The sequence below is a fragment of the Gorilla gorilla genome, chromosome 20 (genome assembly GCF_029281585.2).
Source record: "Gorilla gorilla gorilla isolate KB3781 chromosome 20, NHGRI_mGorGor1-v2.1_pri, whole genome shotgun sequence".
Taxonomy (NCBI): domain Eukaryota; kingdom Metazoa; phylum Chordata; class Mammalia; order Primates; family Hominidae; genus Gorilla; species Gorilla gorilla.
In genome coordinates, this window is record NC_073244.2 from 22500606 (window position 1) to 22523035 (window position 22430).

A 22430-nucleotide genomic window follows, 5' to 3' on the forward strand; every position below is an offset into this window, starting at 1 on the left:
AAGAGGGGAATAAAAACAGAGCCTCCCCCTCCAGCTTATGGCTCAAAGTGGGATCTGTGAGTCATCTGCTAAGCTTAGTGCATGAACGGCATTTCTTCATCATCCTCCTAGGGTCCTTTCATCATGACTGACGTCCCTCGAGATGCAATTATTCTGGTCTGCTTTTGTCACAGGACGAAATTGTCTGTGTAGCATGGGGGAGCGGTGGGATAAGGGAGGAGGACGAAGAACGGAGTTGGGGAGGGGTCTGGGCTTGACCCCCTTAACTCCGGAACACAGGGAGAAGTCAATGTCTTTAGCGCATGAAAGAAGTTCTAGAATGTTCTATATGCTACCTTTTCAGCCCCTGCACCAACAGGGGTGAAGTTCTCACCATGACAAAGAGAAGGAAGCTGGCTTAATGAACAGTGAGGCAGCTGGGAGGGGGCAGAGGGAAGCTGGACACTCTTGGCCCGAACCTACAGTCCCCAGTGGCACTGACCACTACCCATCTCTTCCATGATCCTGTTTCCTCTACAGCCTTGGGCAGAAAACAAGGAGGCCTCCCTACCTCCACTTCATCCCACACAGGAGTCTTGATGCTGGGTGGGAGTCCAGGAGTCTGTCTAGGAATCCAGGAAGGCTTCCTAGAGGAGGAGCCATTGCATCTGGGCCTTGAAGGATGAATAGAAGTTTCCTAGGCAGAGAAGTGTGTGTGTGTGTGTGTGTGTGTGTGTGTGTGTGTGTATGTTCATTTTAACAAACACTTTCCTATCTTCTAGGGGCCAGGTACTCAGAAGACCACAGACAAGACCCAGCCCCATGGCCTGCCCCAAAGAGTTCACATCTCATAAATGATGCTTGAATAATAACAATAATAGTAACAGCTCCCACATGCTGAGTGTGCGCTGCTAGGACACAGCATGTGACAGGAATTCAGTGCCTGAATGAATGAGCCAATAAATTAAACTTTCTCTTTAAAAAAAAAATTCTTTCTGTTTTATTCTTTTAGCTCTACTATCTAAGGAAGGAAAAAGCTTTCTGGAGTCAGCAAATCCTGCCCCTGATTGCTGGAGGGGAGAAGGGAGGCAGAGTAGGGCCAAGGAGACGGACGGCACAAAGGCCTGGGGGTGGGAAAACTGGAGTACAGGGGTCCAGTGTGGAGAGAGTTGGGGGCAGAGTCTTCAGCGGGGAGCTAAGGCACTAAGGCCGTCTCCTGTTCTTTGGGAACTGGGGAGCCACACCTTGATTCCCAGCACAAGAGGGAGGGAAGGAAGACCTGAGATCTAAAGAGGACAGCAGGAGCCTGCCCTGGGCTCCAAGAGTTTCAGAGATGGCCCAGATCAGTTGATTGAGTGGCCTTCTCCCTGTCATGAGCTACAAGCAGTAGAAGCCACAGGGGGGCAGAAGAGATGGAGAGATGGAGAGAGACACAGAGACAGTCACCAGAAGAGAGACAGAGGCATGGCAGAAAGAGGTGGGAGAAATCCAGGAAGGCTCCCTGGGGGTGGTGGCAGGAAATAGGGTGGAGGCCTAATCCCTGATACTAGAGAGGCAGGACCTACAGGGGAGGAGAAAGCTTGATGCTAGGCTGGAAGTCCAAAAGTCTGTCTAGGAATCCAGGACGGCTTCCTGAAGGAGGGGCCATTGGATCTGGGCCTTGAAAGATAAATAGACGTTTCCTACATTTCCTAGGCAGAGAAAAGTGTGTGTGTGGGCGGCGGGGGAGGGGGGGAACGGGGAATTGCTCATTTTACTTAACAAGTACTTTCCCATTTTTAGGGGACCAGGTACTCAGGGGGCCACAGACAAGATCAAGGCAGAAAAGACAGGCGCCTCCCCACATTTCAGCACCCACAGCCCTCTTCATTCCTCCCAACGATGGATGGGGAAACTGAGGCAGCTCAGAGCAGCCCCCACCCTAGGTCCTGCCCGGGCAGCTTCTCCTGGGCCTGTGCCGTGCCCACACGCCCACGCGGGACCTGTGTCACCAGGTTAAAAATGGAAACAGCTAGGATCTTTTTTTTTTTTCTTCCTTTAAGAAAATCCTAGGTCCAAATAAGGCGAGGGCTGCCGGGAGCACGGTGAGCTGGCCAAGTCCTCCTGAGCAAGCGAGTGGCGGCTGGCCCGGCCGGCCTGGGCTTGGGCCTCCTCCAAGACTCGCCTGGCAGGAGGGCGGAGGCACCCCGGGAGGCTATAAGGCCCTCTCCTCCACCCTGCCAGGCTCACTCGGCCCCACAGCCACAGCCCCTGACTGCCGCAGCCCCCACAGAGCCCGCCGCGCACCCCGCGTCCCCCACGCCAGCGCCCAGCCATGGAGGCCATCAAGAAGAAAATGCAGATGCTGAAGCTGGACAAGGAGAATGCCATCGACCGCGCGGAGCAGGCGGAGGCGGATAAGAAAGCCGCTGAGGACAAGTGCAAGCAGGTGAGGTGCCCTCCGCTGGGCCGCTCCGGGCTGCTGGGCGTCCTCTCTGTGCGGAAGGCCGGGGTCTGGAGCCCAGTTGGGGGTCGCAGACACCTGCGGGAGGATAGGAGGCTGATGCTTTGGCGCAGGAAGAGCGAGGGGACCATTGCCTTCCTTGGATGGGGTCCTGGGCTGGAAGAGGGGTGACGATCGGACCCACCCCCAGCAGGGCCAGTGCGAACAAAGTGAGTTTGACAGAGAGAGAGTTGGCGGGGGAGGGAGAGTGAGGACGTTCGTGAGCGAGGTAGAGGTGTCGTTTGCGCTGGGAGGTTGTGTACTAGATAGGGCGGTTGGGGACATGCTGTGTGTGTGTATTTGCGTGTGTTTGAGCGTATGTGTGTGTACGTTTGTGTGTACGTGTGTGCATGTTTGCCTCTGGTGTGTGTGTGCGTATGTGTGTGTGTGTGTGTATGTGTGTGTGTTTGAGACGGAGTCTCGCTCTGTGGCCCAGGCTGGAGTGCAGTGGCCCGATCTCGGATCACTGCAACCTCCGCCTCCTGGGTTCAAGCGATTCTCCTGCCTCAGCCTCCGAGTAGCTGGGATTACAGGCACCCACCATCACACCCGGCTAATTTTGTATTTTTAGTAGAGACTGGATTTCGCCATGTTGGCCGGACTGGTCTCAAACTCCTGACCTCAAGTGATCCGCCCGTGTCTGCCTCCCAAAGTGCTGGGATTACAGGCATGAGCCACTGCACCCGGCCATTTGTGTGTGTTTGAGCAATTCTCTGTGTGTGTGTGTGAGCATTTCTGTGTGTGTCTGTGTATCTGCATGTTTGAGCATTTGTATGTGTCTGTGTGTACATGTACTGTGTATGTTTGAGCGTGTGTCTGTGTGTGTATCTATGTGTTTAAGCATTTCTGCACATGTCTGTGTGTGTACACATATTTGTGTATTTGAGCAATTCTCTGTGCGTGTATCTGTATGTTTAAGCATTTCTGCGTGTGTCTGTGTGTGTACACATATTTGTGTGTGTGTGAGTTCTCTGTGTGTGTGTGAGTGTATCTGTGTGTGTTTGAGCCTTTCTGTGTGTGCACATGTGTTGTATGTGTCTGTTTTACGTGTCTATCTGTACATGCGCATATGTTTCAGCTGAAAAGAGTGCGGAGGGGTAAAGGTGACTGTGAGAATGAGTGTGTACTAGGAGAGCTGTGAGTGTGTGGGATGCTGCATGCGGCTGTTGGAAAGTAGGTGTGAAAGAGTGTGGGTGTGTTTGTGAGCCTGTGTGTAGATGGTGGGGATCTGTGAGGGTAGCGGGACAGGCTGACTGTGTGTGTGCTTGAGCAAACGCTGGTATGACAGTGACTGAAAGTACATGTTGATGTGGCTATGTTTGTGTTGGCATCTGTGTATCAGGGTGATGGGTTTCTGATGGTGTGTGTGTGTGCACCCGCTCACATGTTTGGATGTGTGTTTCTGTTGTGTGTGTGTTGGTGACTGTGCTTCTGTTGGGGTGTGTGTGCATGTTTAGATGAGTGTGTGTTTTTGTTGGTGTGTTTATGCATATGAGTGTGTTTCTGTTGGTGTGTGTGAATGTGTATGGATGAGTGTGTGTTTCTGATGGGGTGTGTGTATGGTTGTGTGTTTCTATTGGTGTGTATGTGTGTGGATGAGTGTATGTTTCTATTGGTGTGTGTGTATGAGTGTGTGTTTCTGTTGGTGTGTATGTGTGTGAATGAGTGTGTGTTTCTATTGGTGTGTGTGAATGTGTATGGATGAGTGTGTGTTTCTGATGGGGTGTATGATTGTGTGTTTCTATTGGTGTGTATGTGTGTGGATGAGTGTGTGTTTCTATTGGGATGGGTGTGTGTGGATGAGTGTGTGTTTCTATTGGGGTGTGTGTGTGGATGACTGTGTTTCTGTTAGTGTGTATGTGTGTGACTGTGTTTTTATGGGGTTGTGTGTATGTGTGTGATTCTATTGAGGTGTGTGTGGATGATTGTGTGTTTCTATTGGTGTGTGTGGATGAATGTGTGTTTCTGTTGCTGTGTGTGTGTGGATGAGTGTGTGTTTCTGTTGGTGTGTGTGTGGATAAGTGTGTGTTTCTGTTGGGGTGTGTGTGTGGATAAGTGTGTGTTTTTATGGGGTTGCGTGTATGTGTGTGTTTCTATTGGGGGGTGTGTGCGTGTGTGGATGAGTGTGTGTTTCGATTGGTGTGTGTGTGAATGAGTGTGTGTTTCTGTCGGGGTGAGTGTGTGTGTCAGTGACTGTTTCTGCTGGCGTGTGCATGTGGATGTGAGGGGGGCCGTGCAGACCTCTGTGTGCATGTAGGTGACGCTATGCCCCTGGATCAGGAAGCCTCCACTGTGACAGAAGCCCACGGTCTCATGGGCACCTGCCCAGGAGAATGGCACGGCACATGTGTGTGTGTGTGTGGTGGGGGCCCAGGGCTGTGACCTGCTGCAGGGGTGACTGGGTGGGGTCTGGGGACTGGGATGGGAGTAGAGTTGAGAGTGAGTCTGAGAATCTCAATGTGTATGTGGGGGTGTCCCTGCTAAAAGCCTGGAGGCCGGGGCAGGTGGGCTGCCCATGGTGGGAGGAGAGGGAGGCCATTTCCCATCTCCTGGCAGCCAAGAGCCCACACAGACCCAGAACTTTGGAGACAAGAGTCCTGGGAACCCTGGCAATGAGAATGCATTGGAGTTCCAAGGCCGTGGCCATGGTTTGGGGCAGAGCAGACAGGAGCAGTGGGTGGGAGGAAGGAAGGGAGTCCCCTCCCACAGAGCCATGTTCCCCACAATGTTTATCCACACCCCGATGTCAACTGCCAAGCCCTGGGGAACATCCGGGTCTCCGATAAACCCTGGGAGATGCCTAGGACCATGGCACCGAGTGCCCAGCCCCACCCAGGCCAGGAGCCAGGCCAGCCCGGCAGCTAAAGGCGAAAGCTCGGAGCTCAGACTGGCTATGTTTGAGTCATGGCTCAGTCGCTAGGTGTCCCGGACGCCTGCATGAGTGAGATACGGAAGTGACAGTAGGGCCTCCCTTGCCACCCCATGACAGGATTAGAGGTGACTGTACAGGTGGAACCCTTGGCCCGGAGCCTAGCTCAGAGTAAGCACTCAATAAATGTAGGTTGATTTCCTGCCCCGCCCTACTTCCCCTTTGGGCCTCCCCAGCCCCCCGTGCCCCAGGGCTGCCCTAAGAGTCTGTGGCACATTCGTGCAGGCCAAGCCCCACCCCAGTGTTCCCTGCCACAAGCTCCCTCCGCCTTCTCTGTGCCCCTCCCTGGCAAACACAGACATTCATCCTGTGCTGGGCTAGCTTCTAGCCATCATTTAGCCCTTACCATGAGGGACTTAGCCAGAGATTCGGAGAGAAACAAGTTTATAGCACTAATTCTTACTAAGGTGTGAGTGGCTATCTCCCAGGACAAGTTCAAAAAGGAAGAATCCTCAAAGCCTCCAGCCAGCTGCGTGGCCAAGGAGGTTATGCCTTTTTTGTCCCACAAAGATGCCCACTGGAGTAGACTTGGGCTCAAAGCAAGTCTACACAGACTAGCTTTCAGGCAAACCTCCATAGACTAGCACATACTTTGTGTATATCAGTCTTTAAATGTATTTTTATTTTTTAGAGATGGGGGTCTCACTCTGTTGCCCAGGCTGGAGTGCAGTGGTGCAATCACAGCTCACTGCAGCCTCGAACTCCCAGGGCTCAAGCGATCCTCCCACCTCAGCCTCCCCAGTGGAGGTGCACACCTCCACGCCCAGCTAGTTATTTTATTTTTAGTAGAGACAGGGTCTCACTATGTTGCCCAGGCTAATCTTGAACTCCTGGGCTCAAGTGATCCTTCCACCTCAACCTCCCAAAGTGCTGGGATCACAGACTTGAGCCACGGAGCCTGGTCTTTGTGACTCTCCTAGCTTCATGACTGAGGACACTTTCCTGCACATTTCTGAGCCCTCAGTGTCCTCATCTGTGAAATGGGAACACATGAGGCCTTCTGAAGTTCAGGTGTGGAACTCAAGATCCCAGAATTCCGAAGCAGAAGCCAGAGCCCCACAGGAGCTAACGGCCAGTCCTGCTGGGGAATAGAGGCACTTAGAGCGCCTGCCGCTGCAGGAGGCCAGAGAGAGCAGCTCTCGGGCCAGCCTGATCCCAGCAGCCAAGCACTGATTTCTGGCCCTGCTTACCCAGTGTGGGAAAAGGACAAAGAGGCCCAGCCCGGCCGCTTCCTGCCCACTCCCCTCCCAGGGCAGCAACATCCTCCACCACTGGCCTTTGACCCCACATCCTGCCTCAGCCCTGCCCCAAGGCCCCATTTGCAGGGACTAAGGTAATCCTATGACAGATAGGGAAACTGAGGCTCACAGAGGGACAATGACGGGCACGCGCCACCAGGCCCGGCTAATTTTTGTATTTTTAGTAAAGACGGGGTTTCACCATGTTGGTCTGGCTGGTCTCAAACTCCTGACCTCGTGATCCGCCCGCCTCGGCCTCCCGAAGTGCTGGAATTACAGGCGTGAGCCACGGCGCCCAGCTCTCATTTATTTTTTATACTCACTGCCTACCACTGAAGGGTTTGGGGTTGTGTCTTCGATTCATCCCAAACACTTCCTACAGTGTTCTAATGCTGGGGCCCATAGTGGCCTCAGTCCCAGACCTGACCCCCAAGAAACTCCAAGCTGAGGGAGACAGACCATGAATACCTCCAGCTCGGAGGTCAGGGCCGGACCAGAGGGAGGGACAGAGGCTGGGAGAGCTGTAGGCGTGGTGAAAGCTCTGCTCAGGGCAGCAGAGCAGGCCACCAGGGTTGGGGAGGCTTGGGACTGAGCATGGAGGGACGGTAGACGCCCTCCCAGTGAAAAGTAGAAAGTCATTCTTAGCAGTGGGTCCAGCATGGTCTAGAAGTCAAGCAAACCAGCTTTGGAATCAGACTAACAAAGATTCAAATCCCCCATCTGTGTGGCATCAGGCAAGTCCCTTCCTCTTTCAGAGACTCAGTTTGCCCTTCTGTAGTATGGGGCTTCCCTGAGACAATATTTGTAACATGCCCTGGCCAGGCATAGTGGCTCACACCTGTAAACCCAGCACTTCAGGAGGCTGAGGTGGGGGATCACCTGAGGTCAGGAGTTCGAGACCAGCCTGGCAAAACCCTGTCTCTACAAAAAATACAAAAATTAACTGGGCTTGGTGGCACGAGCCTGTAATCCCAGCTACTAGGGAGGTAGAGGCAGGAGAAGCACTTGAGCCCAGGAGGTGGAAGTTGCAGTGAGCTGAGATCCAGCCACTACACTCCAGCCTAGGCAACAGAGCAAGACTCTGTCTCAAAAAATATATCAAAACAAATTGTAACACGCCCAACACATTCTAAATGCCAGATAGCCCCCTGTCGGCCTTATCCCCGTCCTCACATGTTCTTGCCCAAACATTTCCCCCAAAAAGTAGTCAAAACCCCAAACCAAACAAAAAAACCCCAAACCAGCCAGGTGGGGTGGCTCATGCCTGTTGTCCCAGCTACTCGGGAGGCTGAAGTGGGAGGATCCCTTGAGCCCAGGAGTTCGAGACCAGCCTGGATAACACAGCGAGATCCTATCTCAAAAAAAAAAACAAAAACAAAAACAAAACAAAACACCCAAACCATCTTCATACCCTGATGAGTCCAATGCTGTCAGATTTGCTCTCACTCTTCCTACATGTTAGGAGAGTCCTGTGTTGGGCACACAGTTGGCACCCAATAAATGCTGTGATCCACAGATCTGGAAGGAAGTCAGGTGGACGCTGTAGGTCAGGGTTGACCTATGAAACGTCTTTAAGGAAACTGGCTCATTTTCTCAGTCAAGGCAGAAGTTCAAAAGCAGCTGCCGGAATGCTCAGAGACCAGCATGTCAAGGTTTCTGTTCTGCAGATGGAGAAACTGAGGCCAGAAAAGGGGACGGGGGTGGCAGAGCTTGGATTTGGAGTCAGGCTTCCAGGCTCCCCACCCGGAGGTCAAGGCCAGGCCCTATAGACTCTGACCCTGCCCTGATCAGCTGGCCACCCTGGATTGGGCCCTGTCATCTCCCCATAGCTTGGGATGCTCCTGAGGACTTCAGACAGGATAGCCCTCCCTGCTCTCTGTCGCATCTCAGCTAGAGACCCTTGCAGGTCACCTCAGTGACATCAGCTGAACCCCCAGCTGCCAGCCTCCACCCCATCCTCCAGCTGACACCCAGCAGGCCGCAAGATGGGAAGCCTGGAGTTCACACTTTCCAGCTACTCAGGAGGCTGAGGCAGGAGGATCGCTTGAGCCGAGGAGGTCAAGGCTGCAGTAAGCTATGATCACACCACTGCACTCCAGCCTGGGAGACACAGCAAGGCCATGTAAAAAAAAAAAAACGCAAAAAAAAAAAATAATAATGCACACACACACACAGCAAGATCATGTAAAAAAAAAAAAAGGCAAAAAAAAAAAAACATGCACACAAACACATATGGGGCACCTGGTACATTTTGCACATCCACTCAGGGGTGAGCACGTAGCCCAGACAGGATTCAGAGCTCAGTCTAGAAGCCACGGGCACAGCAGCTTTTTTAACATACCCTCTTCAGGAAAAAAAAAGAAGAGAAGCAAGTCAGAGAGGAAGGGAAGCTGGCCTAGTGTGAGGAACAGGGCCAAGGGCTTTGTCTTTGTCAGCTCAGGCAGTTATAACAAAACACCATAGACTGGGTAGCTTCAATAATAGACATTTATTGTTTACAGTCTGGAGGCTAGATGTCCAAGATCAAGATGCTGGCAGATTAAATGTCTGGTGAGGGCTCTCTAGCTAGCTTGCAGACAGCCACCTTCTTGCTGTGTCCTCACATTGGAAGAGGATAACCAAGTTCTGGTCTCTTCTCATAAGGGCCTTAATCCCATCATGGTGGGTCAACCCTCATGACCTCACCCAAACCCCATCATCTTCCAAAGGCCCCATCACCAATTACCATCACATGGAGATGAGGGCTTCAACACATGAATTGGAGAGGGGGCAAAAGCAAGCCTTCAGTTCATTATAGGCTTATATGCCAGAAGACCTGGGCTCAAACCCTGTGCTGTGTGACCTGGGGAAAGTCATCCCACCTCTCTGAGCCTCCTGCTGTGGGGAGGAAGCAGGAGAATGAAGCTGGGCTCAGGGGCTCCACCCTGGGAGCAGGAACAAGATCAGTGTCAAACCATCTAAGGCAAAAGTCAGATCCAAGCCAGGTGTGGTGACTCATGCCTGCAATCCCAGCAATTTGGGAGGCCGAGGCGGGCAGATCACTTGAGGTCAGGAGTTTGAGACCTGCCTGGCCAATACTGCAAAACCCTGTCTCTACTGAAAATACAAAAATTAGCCAGGCGTGGTGATGTGCACCTGTAGTACCAGCTATCGGGGAGGCAGAGGCAGGAGAATCACTTGAACCCAGGAGGCGGAGGTTGCAGTGAGCTGAGATCATGCCACTGCACTCCAGCCTTGGTGACAGAGCAAGACTCTCAAAAAAAAAAGTCAGATCCAGGCATGAGCTGGATATGATCACCCTAATCCAGAGTTGGGGGCCCAGGGAGGGAGTTTCAGCCTGGAGGTGACAGAAAAGTCTTCTTGAGCCAACTCTAGACCGGTGTGGTGGGGGGTGACAAAGAGAGGAGATGGGGTCTGTTGTTTGTAATACATAGGCCTGAGCTTCTCAAACTAGGAGTGGTGGGAGGATAGGACTCTTGGGATAAACAGAGGACTGAAAATTTAGGGAAAGTAGGGGACATTTTTATTAAAATGAACATGGCCTACATGCAAAAATTTTAAAGATTTAACCCGAGCCTTCAAAGAAAGTGATCCTGTAGGGGCGAGTCTCTTCTAGCCAAGCCCCCCAAAGCCCAGAAATGAGGGACTAGGTCTGAGCCCTTCAGCCCTTCAGAGTATTTTGGTAAGACAGTCTAAGAACCACTGCCTTGGGCCATAGGGAGCCATAGCAGGTTCTAGGCAGAAAGAGGGCAGGCGTATTTGTTAGAAAGTTTCTCTGACCCCGTGCTGGGGTCAGAACCAGAGGGAGAAAGGCTGGGGACAGGGATGGGCGGAGGGATCCACGCGCAGAGAATGAGATTGCTTAACTCCAGATCATGGTGAGGCTGCACCTCTGAAACTGGAATGTGTGTATTTCTGGAAAACATTTGGGGTCTTCAGTTTCCCAAAAGCTGCCATTGATCTCCCTAGAGTACTGGGGACCCCAATAAGCCTAAAACAGCTGGTCCTCAGGACGAGGTAAAGATGTGAAAATCCCACTATCAGGTAGCATGGATGGCGTGGTGCATGCTATCGCAACCCCTGTTCTACAGATGAGGAAACTGATGCCCAGAGAGAGACGGAGGACTCTTGTGAATATTGGGGGGGGACCACCCCTGCACCTCGGGGATGTGACCCCCTCCCCAGGCTGACCCGTTCCTCGCTCTGTCGTCCCCAGGTGGAGGAGGAGCTGACGCACCTCCAGAAGAAACTAAAAGGGACAGAGGACGAGCTGGATAAATATTCCGAGGACCTGAAGGACGCGCAGGAGAAGCTGGAGCTCACGGAGAAGAAGGCCTCCGACGTACGTGTGCAGGGATGCGGGAGCCCGCGGCGGGGCCAGGCCGGAGCCCCGGGGCCGGGAGGGCGGGGAGAGCCGCAGGGGGAGGAGGAAGAGGAGGAGGAGAAGGCGGCGCCTCCCGGCGCTTTCTCCAAATAAGTCCCGAAAAGGGGCACTTTCCAGCAGCTGTGGCCAGCGGTGCCGACGTCAGGCCCTCCCCCAGCGGTGCTGACGTCGGCGGTCCGGCCGGGTGACCTCATCGCCCCGACGGCAGCCGGCCCGGGGGGCGGGGAGAGGCGGGGGCGGCCCCCGCGCAGGCAAAGGCTTGGGGGGCCGGGGCGCGGCTGTGCAGCTCTCGCCGGAGCCGAGCCCAGCCGAGCGTCCGCCGCTGCCCGTGCGCCTCTGCGCCTCCGCGCCATGGCCGGCCTCAACTCCCTGGAGGCGGTGAAACGCAAGATCCAGGCCCTGCAGCAGCAGGCGGACGAGGCGGAAGACCGCGCGCAGGGCCTGCAGCGGGAGCTGGACGGCGAGCGCGAGCGGCGCGAGAAAGTGAGCGCCCCGGCCTCGGGCCCTGCGCCCGCAGCCTCCTCCCCCGCGCGCCCTCCTTTCTTCCCGGCTTCCCGCGCTGCCCGCCCGCGCACAGTCCTCGGGCCGCCTTTTTACGCCCTCGGACGCCGATCGCCGACCCACATCCCTGCGCCCGCAGCCAGGACCCCCTACTTCCTCCGCCGTCCTCCTTCCTGGGCCTGGGACAGGGGAGGGGGCGCCGCCTCCGGGTCGGGCGGGGCCGGCCAAGCGGGAAATGGGGGGATGGGGCGGAGGGGGTGAGCGATCTCCGGGTGGAGAAGTGGAGCGGCGGGAGGGGGCGTATCGTGCAGGCTCCGACTCCGGGGCTGGCGCCGGGGTCCCGGGCCGAGGGGAACCCGCGACCGGACTTGTGGGGGGGAATGAGGATGGAAACGTGGAGCTTCCATTGTCTAGGGTTTGACCGGCCAACAGGGATTTCGACGGGGGTCCGGGGATCTGGGGAGGGGGTCGCACTTTCTCGCCTCTTTCGCGGCTTCCCGGCTTCTGCTTGCTTCCCTGACCGTTCCCAGGGGCGCGGCGGCGACGTGTCTGCTCCAGGCGGCGGGGGGGATGGGGGGTGGCGGAAGTTCAGCCCCAAGCCGCCCGCCTTTCTCCAGCTGATTCCTGCGGGAACCGGGGCGGCGGGACCCTGCCTCTCTCCAGAAGGCCCCGGGAACGCTGGCGCGGGGCCCTGAACCCACGATCGTTTGAGCGCCTGCTGTGCGCCTCCGCCGCGAGTCGCAGGGCCCGAGATAAACAATGGGTCTGAAAAAGGAGGGAGTTTCACCATCCTCTCTGCATCATCCTCCTGGCTGTCCCTCGGGACAGATGGTGGCACCGCCAGGGGCTGGGGACAGATTTGGATTCTGGTCCCATATCATGCCACCCACAGGCTTCATGACTTGGTATTTGCTCTCTAGGAGCTGTTTTCCCATCTGCGAGTAGGACTGATAAGAATCCCGACCCCCCAGAGTAGCAGGGAGGGTCCCAGGAGTAAAATCTCAGGCGTGGAGCCTGGCGCTTTGTAAATGCTCAATTGTGTTGTTGTTTTTTGTTGTTTTGTTTTTGAGGCAGTCTCACTCTGTCGCCCAGGCTGGAGTGCAGTGATGCGATCTCGGCTCGCTGCAACCTCCACCCCCCGAGTTCAAGAGATTCTCCTGCTTCAGCCTCCCGAGTAGCTGGGGTTACAGGCGCCCGCCACCACGCCTAGCTAATTTTTTTTTTTTTATTATTTTGGATTTTTAGTAGAGACAGTGTCTCACCATGCTGGCCAGGCTGGTCTCGAACTCCTGACCTCGTGATCTGCCCACCTTGGCCTCCCAAAGTTCTGGGATTACAAGCGTGAGCCACCGCGCCCAGCCTCAATTGTGTTTTCTCTGCCCTGGGAAGAGCTCATAGACAAATGGAGGCAGGGGAGGTGACTCACTGATGGAGCGAGGTCTGCATTCCGCGGGTTTTCTGTGCAGTTATGGGAGCATGACGGGGAGGCTCCAAAATGGAGGTTGAGCAGGGTCTTATAGAATAAATAAGTTTGCTGGGACCGGAGACATGGGTGTGCACAGACTCAGAGGCAAGAAAGTTGTATGGTGGGGGTGGGGGGGTGTGCGGATAGAGGTTGAAGCCCAAAAGCCCTGAAAGTTCAGTGTTGAGGCTCAGGGTGGGGACCCTAGAGAGGCAAAAGATGCCCAGCCAGATGGAATTGGTGGTGTGAATTGCCAGGTCTGGAAAGAGCCCAGATGGGGGCTGCGGCATGGGCCTTGGTTGAAGCCTCTAATCCTGTAAGGGCTGCTTTGGCCCGAGAGGCATTAGAAACCCGGTGTAAGCCTCAATCGGTAGCCGGTCTGGCCTCTTTCTCACACTTAACTGACACAGCTCTTGCTCTGATCTCATCCCAAGTCATCTCGCTGGAGGACAATTAACTCGGCTTCAAAATGGCCCTCAGCCTGGAGCCAAGATTTAGGAGCAGGACCGTCTAGTTGGGAGAGAAGATGTTTTTGGAGAGTTGAAGACTTCTTGAAAAAGTTCGAAAAGTTCTTGAAAAAGCAAAGGATGCTTCTTTCGGTCTAGGGGAGGGAAAACCTCTCCCAGGGCAAAAGGAACTAAGACCAGGGGTGGGTTAAAAAAAAAACAAAAAAAAAACCCTTTCACTCTTGTAGAATAAGCCAGGAGCCGGCGTGTGGTAGACTTCTGGGCCTGTTTCCCGACAGCTGGTTTCGTTTAGATTTTTGTGTGATTAACTGACATCTTCCTGTTCCTTTGCCACATGTATCTAGCAAGCCTCTTTTACCTTATAAGGGAAATCCTTTGTAGCGTGTGGAAGGCTTTGATTGCAGGAAGGGGTGGAACCCAAAATGACTCGGCCGTGACTAGCAGTTTTTCAAAAATACATATATATGTATGCATGTACAGATATGCGTGTATCTCCCAACTCCAGACAGCTGAAAATCTGCCAAAAGCGTTGTTTGCCAGGATTCAGAATTTCCCACATAAGGGCTACTCACTTCTTAAAAGACAACTCATGAATCAAGCACCTCTGTTTGATCTTTAAAATCAATTCCTCGACTGCTAATGGGTACACAGTTTTTTGTTTGTTTGTTTGTCTTTGGCGGGTTATGAAAATGTCCTGGAATTCGATAATGGTGTTGGTTGCAGAGTGTTTTTGCAACATCAGTTCCTGGCCCAGTTACTGAAGGTGGTAGGAGGAGTTAAGATCTATGCAATTAAAAAGAATGAAAGGCACCCATTCATGGGAAGGCCTCAGTGACGTTTCTTAAGACAGTTTCATCGGTGGTTTTCACAATTCTCTGCATTTGGTGTTTCAGAGGACACTGCAATACGAAACACCTGTGGGAGTGCCCTCTTTCTGCTTCTAGGAACCTGAGGCTGAGAAACCTTCCTGACTCTATTTGTGTAGTTTTTCGGCCACGTTAGCCTCATTCTATTTTTTCCCCCCAGTATGAACTCAGGGCAGGAGAGGGAGTGGTTTCCTAATAATTTTTTTTTTTTTTTGAGACGGAGTCTTGCTCTGTTACCCAGGCTGGAGTGCAGTGGCGCGATCTCGGCTCATTGCAACCTTCACCTCCCGGGTTCAAGCGATTCTCCTGCCTCAGCCTCCCAAGTAGCTGGTATTACAGGCGCCTGCCCCCACGCCCAGCTAATTTTTTTGTATTTTTAGTAGAGATGCAGTTTCACCATGTTGGCCAGGCTGGTCTCGAACTCCTGACCTCATGTGATCCACCCACCTCCGCCTCCCAAAGTGTTAGGATTACGGATGTGAGCCACCGTGCCCGGCCTTCCTAATAATTTTGATAGCCTTCCCCAGTTCAGGGATTCTTCATTTGTCCTGATAGGAAAAAGCTAGCGTGGCTTCCCTTTTCCTCTCGGTTGAGGCCCATTTGACCCGTTCTCAATATTCCTTCCAAAGATCGGGCATCGCTGGAAAACTCGCCTTGCCTCATAGCCCTGGCAGGACCTAGGGGACAGGTTCTGACAAGGAAGAGCCCTGGGTGGGTCTTAAGAGGCCATTCATTTCTTACCAATTCTGAGTCACTGAATAAAACCACTTCCCCCAGTGGGGCCCCTCGGTTTCTTCACCTGTAAAATGGGTGCGATGTGTGAGGATGAAATTGCGGTAAAATAAAACCGTGGCAGTAAGAGATGCCTTTCTCTGGCACATCCCACCTGCTGGGCATAAGCGGCACCACCCTCTGGAGTTACAGCCTCAAGGCAGTCCGGTAACTAATCAGGCTTTGGGATGGAGAGGGCCAGGATGAGGAAGCAACCTTCCCAACACCACGTGGCTGTGAAAATGACAAAGCATGGTCGGGCGCAGTGGCTCACGCCTGTAATCCCAGTACTTTGGGAGACCAAGGCGGGTGGATCACGTGAGGCCAGGAGTTTGAGACCAGCCTGACCAACAAGACGAAACCCTGTCTCTACTAAAAATACAAAAAAATAGCCAGGCGTGGTGGTGTCCGTCTGTAATCCCAGCTACTCAGGAGGCTGAGGCAGAATTGCTTGAACCCGGGAGGCAGAAGTTTGCAGCAAGCCAAGATCATGCCATTGCACTCCAGCCTTGGTGACGGCGCAAGACTCCATCTCAAAAAAAAAAATAAAAAGAAAATGACAAAGCGGGGATTCCAGCCCAGCACTTTTTGGCCCTGGAGTTCCTGGTTTAATGCTTCCCATTGTACTTCCTTTCTTGTAGGTAAAAACACCTTGAAAAGCCAATAACACTATTGGGGTATGTCTTCCATGCCTGCAACCAAGTTTTCTTTCCTTTTCCATATCTTTTTGTCCTGCCATCTCCCAGCCAGGCGGATTGAAGGATGGAATTCCAACGAGGCTCCCCCGCCTCGTCCCACCTTGGTAATTGCATGGCCAACATTTAACTGAGGGCTCCATAGTCTTGCATTTATCTTGCCATTCAGGTGAATGGGAGCGGAACTCACAGGACACAATGAGCCGGGTCACTGATGGCCTTGCTTTCTAAGAATCTCACAGTGAGCCCTAGAACTCTCTATGTGGTAACACTGTGTGCCTTTTTCAGAGAAGAGCCTATCTTAGATCTTAGCCTAACGTTGGGTCTATTGTGTTGCTGGAGACACCAGCACTGACATTCATCTCAAAGCACATGGTATGTTTGACTCCTCTATGTTGACTCAACTACCCATCTTGTACTGGGACACTCGCCTTTTTTTTTTTTTTTTTTTTTTTTTTTTTGAGACGGAGTCTTGCTCTGTCACCAGGCTGGAGTGCAGTGGCGCGATCTCAGCTCACGGCAACCTCCGCCTCCTGGGTTCAAGCGATTCTTCTGCCTCAGCCTCCTGGCATGTGCCACCACACTCAGCTAATTTTTCTATTTTTAGTAGAGACAGGGTTTCACCATGTTGGCCAGGATGGTCTCGATCTCTTGACCTTGTGATACACCCACCTCGGCCTCCCAAAGTGCTGGGATTACAGGCGTGAGCCACCACGCTTGGCGATGCTCGTCTTTTGCTATGGAGTGGTAGATGTTTTTCCCAGACATTTTCCGGGAAGATCATACTGAAATTTTGGTATGAGTGTAAATTCCCTATGGCCTGGACTCCTGGGTGGGCTTTGACGGGGAAAATCAGGTTAACAGAGGGCAGGACATGGGGGAGGCTCCCACTGGTGGCTGGCCTGATACTTCTTAACATGGCTGCACCTCCGACCTCCCCAGGCTGAAGGTGATGTGGCCGCCCTCAACCGACGCATCCAGCTCGTTGAGGAGGAGTTGGACAGGGCTCAGGAACGACTGGCCACGGCCCTGCAGAAGCTGGAGGAGGCAGAAAAAGCTGCAGATGAGAGTGAGAGGTAAGGACGCTTTGAATCTGGTCATCTGTGTTTGCTTTTGGAAAATGGGGATCATGCTGCCGACCTCGCAGAGCTGGTGTGAAAGTAAACAAGGTCACAGGGACATGCACGTGTCCACAAAAAAGTGCATGACAGCACTTTGTAAACCATCACTCCATGGGTAGAGATGTTTATCTGTGGCCAGGCGCGGTGGCTCACGCCTGTAATCCCAGCACTTTGGGAGGCCAAGGCGGACGGATCACCTGAGGTTGGGAGTTCGAGACCAGCCTGGCCAACATGGTGAAACCCCGTCTTTCCTAAAAGTACAAAAAAATTAGCCTGCCATGGTGGTGGGCACCTGTAATCCCAGCTACTCAGGAGGCTGAGGCAAGAGAATCTCTTGAACCCAGGAGGCAGAGGCTGCAGTGAGCCGAGATCGTGCCATTGCACTCCAGCCTGGGCAACAAGAGCAAAACCCCAATCTCAAAATAAAGTGAGGGGTGTTTATCCTTATGGTAACCATGAAAAGAAACTTCCGACAGACAGAAAGGCAAACAGAACAGGCAGATGTGAGACTGCAAGTATGACTGTCCATGGTGGTCAGTTTGCAAAGCACTGCTTCTCGTATTTTCTCTGAAAGCCACGGTGCCTCTTAGTGTTCTCTAGACACCAAATTTCAAGTAGGCCGGATGCAGTGATTCCTGCCTGTGCTCCCAGCACTTTGGGAGGCAGAGGCGGGCAAATCGCCTGAGCTCAGGAGTTCAAGACCAACTGGGGCAACCTGGTGAGACCCTGTCTCTACAAAAAATACAAAAATTAGCCGGGTGTGGTGGTGCACGCCTGTACTCCTGTCTACTCAAGAGGCTGAGGTGGGAGGATCACTTGACCCCAAGAGTTTGAAGCTGCAGTGAGGCAAGATTGTGCCACTGCACTCCAGCCTCAGTGACAGATGAGATTCTGTCTCAAAAAAAAAAAAAAGCAGAGTACTGTGGAGAGGAGGAAAGGAAACTTGGGATGCACAGGTGATTGTTAGCAGAGCTGTCAGGTAGGCTTTAGGCTTTTGGACGGTGACAGCTATTTCAGGGACAGTTGCAAACCAGCATGGTTAATGTACTTGGAACTGACCATGCACCAGGTGCCGTGGCTCACGCCTGTAATCCCAGCACTTTGCGATGACGAGGCGGGTGGATCACCTGAGGTCAGGTGTTTGAGACCAGACTGGCCAACATGGTGAAACCCCGTCTCTATTAAAAATACACAAATTAGCTGGGCGTGGTGGCGGGCACCTGTAATCCCACCTACTCGGGAGGCTAAGGCAAGATCCCCCAGCTTGAACCCAGGAGGCAGAGGGTGCAGTGAGCCAAGATCGCACCACTGCACTCCAGCCTGGGCGACAGAGTGAGACTCCGTCTCAAAAAGAAACTGACCACGTTCCTCACCCCCCAATGGTATCTGTGCTGCAACCCAGCCACCAGTAGGGTGCCTTCTCCTCGGTAGCCAGATCATTCTCTGGCACGCCTTGGCACAGGCTCTCTGGAAGACTGAGGGTAGATTGGGTAATTCACAGAAGCAGCAGTCTCTGTGTGGTGGAAAAGGAGTTCCTTGTGTGGCAATGGTGTGGGCCCGACCAGTGATCGTCGTGTCTGCCCCTCATTCACACCAGAGTTCTCACTTGAGCCAGCCACCATGCTTTTGCAGTATAAACACCTCCCAAAGATTTTTTTTTTTGAGACAGGGTCTTACTCTATCACCCAGGCTGGAATGTAGTGGTGCGATCACAGCTCACTGCAGCCTTGACCTCCTGGGCTCAAGCGATCCTCCCACCACGGCCTCCAGAGTTCCAGAGTAAAGCTGGGACTACAGGCGCATGCCATCATGCCCAGCTAATTTTTTTTTAAGACAGAGTCTCGCTCTGTCGCCCAGGCTGGAGTGCAGTGGCGTGATCTTAGCTCACTGCAAGCTTCACCTCCTGGGTTCACGGCATTCTCCTGCCTCAGCCTCCCAAGTAGCTGGGACTACAGGCACCCGCCACCACACCTGGCTAATTTTTTTGTATTTTTAGTAGAGACAGGGTTTCACCGTGTTAGCCACGATGTTCTCGAGCTCCTGACCTTGTGATCCACCTGCCTTGGCCTCCCAAAATGCTGGGATTACAGGCACGCCCAGCTAATTTAAGATGCATTTCTGATTGTGCTGTTGTGGCCACTAACCAGAGATTAGAAACCAGCTAAGGAATCTTGGAGATCGCATGTCGCCCAAGCTGGAAATTTCTTCCCAAGTAGTGGAACAGCCAGGGCAGAGGGAACAGACGCTACTGCAGACTCTGCTTCAGCCACTGAATCAAGGGAGAGAGTGGCAGCTCGGGCAGCCACGGGGCAGTGGAAGGACCCAGTCACGAGAGCTCCTGGCTGTGCCTGTGGCCTGGGTTAGCTGCTGTTCACAGTCAGACCAGCTTGGCTGGATGCTGACGTTGAGGGCTCCCATATTGGCAAACCAAGGGAGGCTGCGAAGGCCAGTCTCTTGTTTGCACCATGTCCCCAGAGGCCTTTGGTGACACCCCTGTTAAAGACTGCTATGTCTCAGTAGAAAGAATTCTATACTTGAAGCTTGGGGATCTAGAGTCAGCTTCTTCCACTGGCACTTTCTATGGAGCCTTAGGCAAGTCACTTTGATCTCTTGGGTGCTACAAGGGGTTTTGGGGCAATAAATAACCCAGAGAGCTTGCTCACATGCTGAGGGTGAGACCTCGTACAGGTGGGGGAGGGTGTTTTGAGACTTAGCTGAGAAGGGGTGACACCCCACGTGAACATATTTATTGGACAGCAAGAAGCATATGGTCTCTGTGCTGGGTGGGAATGATACATATCAATGACACATTATCCCAGGCTGGCCTTTTCTTTTCTTTTCTTGTTTTAAATACACAAGGTCTTGGCAGGGTGCGGTGGCTCAGGCCTGTAATCCCAGCCCTTTGGGAGGCGGGCGGATCGCTTGAGCCCAGGAGTTTGAGACCAGCCTGGGCAACATAGTGAGACCCCATCTCTACAAAAAAATATTAAAAATTAGCCAGGCATGGTAGTGCATGCTGGTAGTCCCAGCCACTCAAGGGACTGAGGTGGGAGAATCACCTGATCCCAGGAAGCCAAGGTTGCAGTGAGCTATGATTACACCACTACACTCCAGCCTGGGCAACAGAGTGAGAACCTGTCTCAAGAAAAATAAATAAATAAACACACAACATCTTGCTCTGTCACCCAGGCTGGAGTGCAGTGGTGCAATCACGATTCACCGCAGCCTTGAACTCCTGGGCTCAAGCGATCCTCCTACCTCAGCAACATAGCAAAACCCCCACCTCCACAAAAAATTTTTTTTTAGTATAGCTGGGTGCAGTGGTGCACACCTATAGTCCCAGCTACTCAGGAGGCCGAGGCAACAGGATTGCTTGAGCCTGAGAGGACAAGGCTGCCATGAGCTCTCAGGGCACCACTGCACTCCAACCTGGGCAACAGAGTGAGACACCATCTCTCAAAACAAAAGAAAAAGAAAGGGGGCACAGACTCTGGAGTCACACTGCCAAGGGCTGAGCCTCAGCTCTACCACTTACCAGCTCTGTAACCTTAAGTTACTTACCCTCTCTCTATGCCTTAGTTTCTTCATTTGTAAAATGTGGATAATTTACCTGCTCCATAGGGCAGTTGTGAAAGTGAAGGCACTTAGAAAAGTGCCTGGTAGTAAAGATGAAGGGAGGCTGGGCGCGGTGGCTCACACCTGTAATCCCAGCACTCTGGGAGGCCAAGGCAGGCAGATCACTTGAGGTCAGGAGTTCCAGACCAGCCTGGCCAACATGGCGAAATCCCCTCTCTACTAAAAATATAAAAGTTAGCCGGTCATGGTGGTGCATGCCTATAGTCCCGGCTACGCTGGAGGCTGAGACAGGAGAATCGCTTGAACCCAGGAGATGGAGGCTGCAGTGAGCTGATCAGGATCACGCTACTGCACTCCAGCCTCGGTGACAGAGCGAGACTCCATCTCAAAAAAAAAAAACAAGATGAAGGAAATGTTTGCGCAGAGTTCCATCTTTGCAGTGTGTTACAGTGCTCAGTAGATTCAGAGACTCATCTGGATGAGAGATAGGACTAGGGGTGGTGTCTCATGCAATTAGCCAGACATGGTGGCGGGTGCCTGTAATTCCAGCTACTCAGGAGGCTGAGGCAGGAGAATCGCTTGAACCCGGGAGGTGGAGGTTGCAGTGAGCTGAGATCGCGCCACTGCACTCCAGCCTGGATGACGGAGCGAGACTCCGTCTGAAAGAAAAGATAGATGAGAGGTGGGTGGAGGGGTGTGAGTGAACGGCCGTCCTGATGAGATTGCTCCTTGCAGAGGAATGAAGGTGATAGAAAACCGGGCCATGAAGGATGAGGAGAAGATGGAGATTCAGGAGATGCAGCTCAAAGAGGCCAAGCACATTGCGGAAGAGGCTGACCGCAAATACGAGGAGGTGAGTGGGGCTGGCAGATGGCGCAGCAGCAGGAAGTGGGAGGAAATGCATCTGCTGAGATAGGGAGGACGCCGGGGCCAACGAAAGGAAGCTCTCGGTTAGGTCAGCTGTCCTCCTGCGTGAACATATGTTTGTCCAGAGACAACCACTTGGCTAGGAAACTATCTCCCACCATGCCAGAAAGTGCTGCGGACGCTTGTCTAACGTAATGGGAAAACCGAATGATCAGCTCACTTGTGTCGTTAGCTGGGAGTTTTGGCACAGTTGGGCAAAAATGGAGGATTGTGGTCCCAAGCCATGGAGTTTCAGACCATGCAAGCTCAGGCCCTCCTTTGCCTCCCTCGATGGCTCGGCTCTTCCCTCCCGCCTCTTGTCTGCCTCGCTCCTCAGGCCTGAGGAAGAGAATCAGGATTTCCTCCAGGCCCTAGGATGGCTCTTTCAGTTGAAGCGCCAGCAAAAGGCCAGGCGCGGTGGCTCGTACCTGTAACCCCAGCACTTCGACCGAGGCGGGAGGATCACCTGAGGCCAGGAGTTTGAGACCAGCCTGGGCAACATAGTGAGACCCCATTTCTAAAAATAATAATAATAATAATTAGCTGGGTGTGGTGGCATGCACCTGTAGTCCCAGCTACTTGGGAGGCTGAGGCAGGAGGATCGCTTGAACCTGGGAAGTCAAGGCTGCAGTGAGCTCTGACCACGCCACTGCACTCCAGCCTTGGAGACAGAGCAAGACCCTGTGTCAAAAACATAAAAGGGCTGGGCATGGTGGCTCACGCCGGTGATCCCAGCACTTTGGGAGGCCAAGGCAGGCAGATCACCTGAGGTCAGGAGTTCATGACCAGCCTGGCCAACGTGGTGAAACCCCGCCTCTACAAAAAATACAAAAATTAGCCGGGCATGGTGGTGCATGCCTGTAAGCCCAGCTATTTGGAAGGCTGAGACAGGAGATTCACTTGAACCCAGGAGGCGGAGGTTGCAGTGAGTCAAGGTTGAGCCACTGCATTTCAGCCTGGGTGATGGAGCGAGAGTCTGTCTCAAAAAAATAAAAAAGAGGCCAGGTGTAGTGGCTCATGCCTATAATCCCAGCACTCTGGGAGGCCGAGGTA

General features: G+C 53.2%; 1 protein-coding gene and 1 long non-coding RNA gene across 7 annotated transcripts in view; both read left to right on the plus strand.

Annotated features, from left to right (window-relative positions):
* The first annotated feature begins 270 nt into the window (after window positions 1-270).
* On the plus strand, window positions 271-967 carry LOC109024241 (uncharacterized). The gene is made up of 3 exons (XR_002003724.2): window positions 271-407; window positions 520-688; window positions 762-967. It is a non-coding gene; the product is annotated as an uncharacterized lncRNA (long non-coding RNA).
* A 461-nt stretch (window positions 968-1428) lies between these two features.
* TPM4 (tropomyosin 4) overlaps window positions 1429-22430 on the plus strand; it is a 36377-nt gene continuing 15375 nt past the window's right edge. Inside the window, exons 1-5 of one of the 6 annotated variants that reach the window (XM_019016294.4) lie at window positions 1429-1456; window positions 2203-2407; window positions 10845-10970; window positions 16717-16850; window positions 21207-21324. In XM_019016294.4, the coding sequence (XP_018871839.1) occupies window positions 2294-2407; window positions 10845-10970; window positions 16717-16850; window positions 21207-21324 (492 nt within the window). In that variant the 5' untranslated portion in view covers window positions 1429-1456; window positions 2203-2293. Of the gene's footprint in view, window positions 1457-2196; window positions 2408-10844; window positions 10971-11139; window positions 11496-14527; window positions 15882-16716; window positions 16851-21206; window positions 21325-22430 lie in introns of those variants that run through there. The other 5 variants (XM_019016298.4, XM_063701079.1, XM_004060221.4 and 2 more) reach the window with 5 other exon arrangements.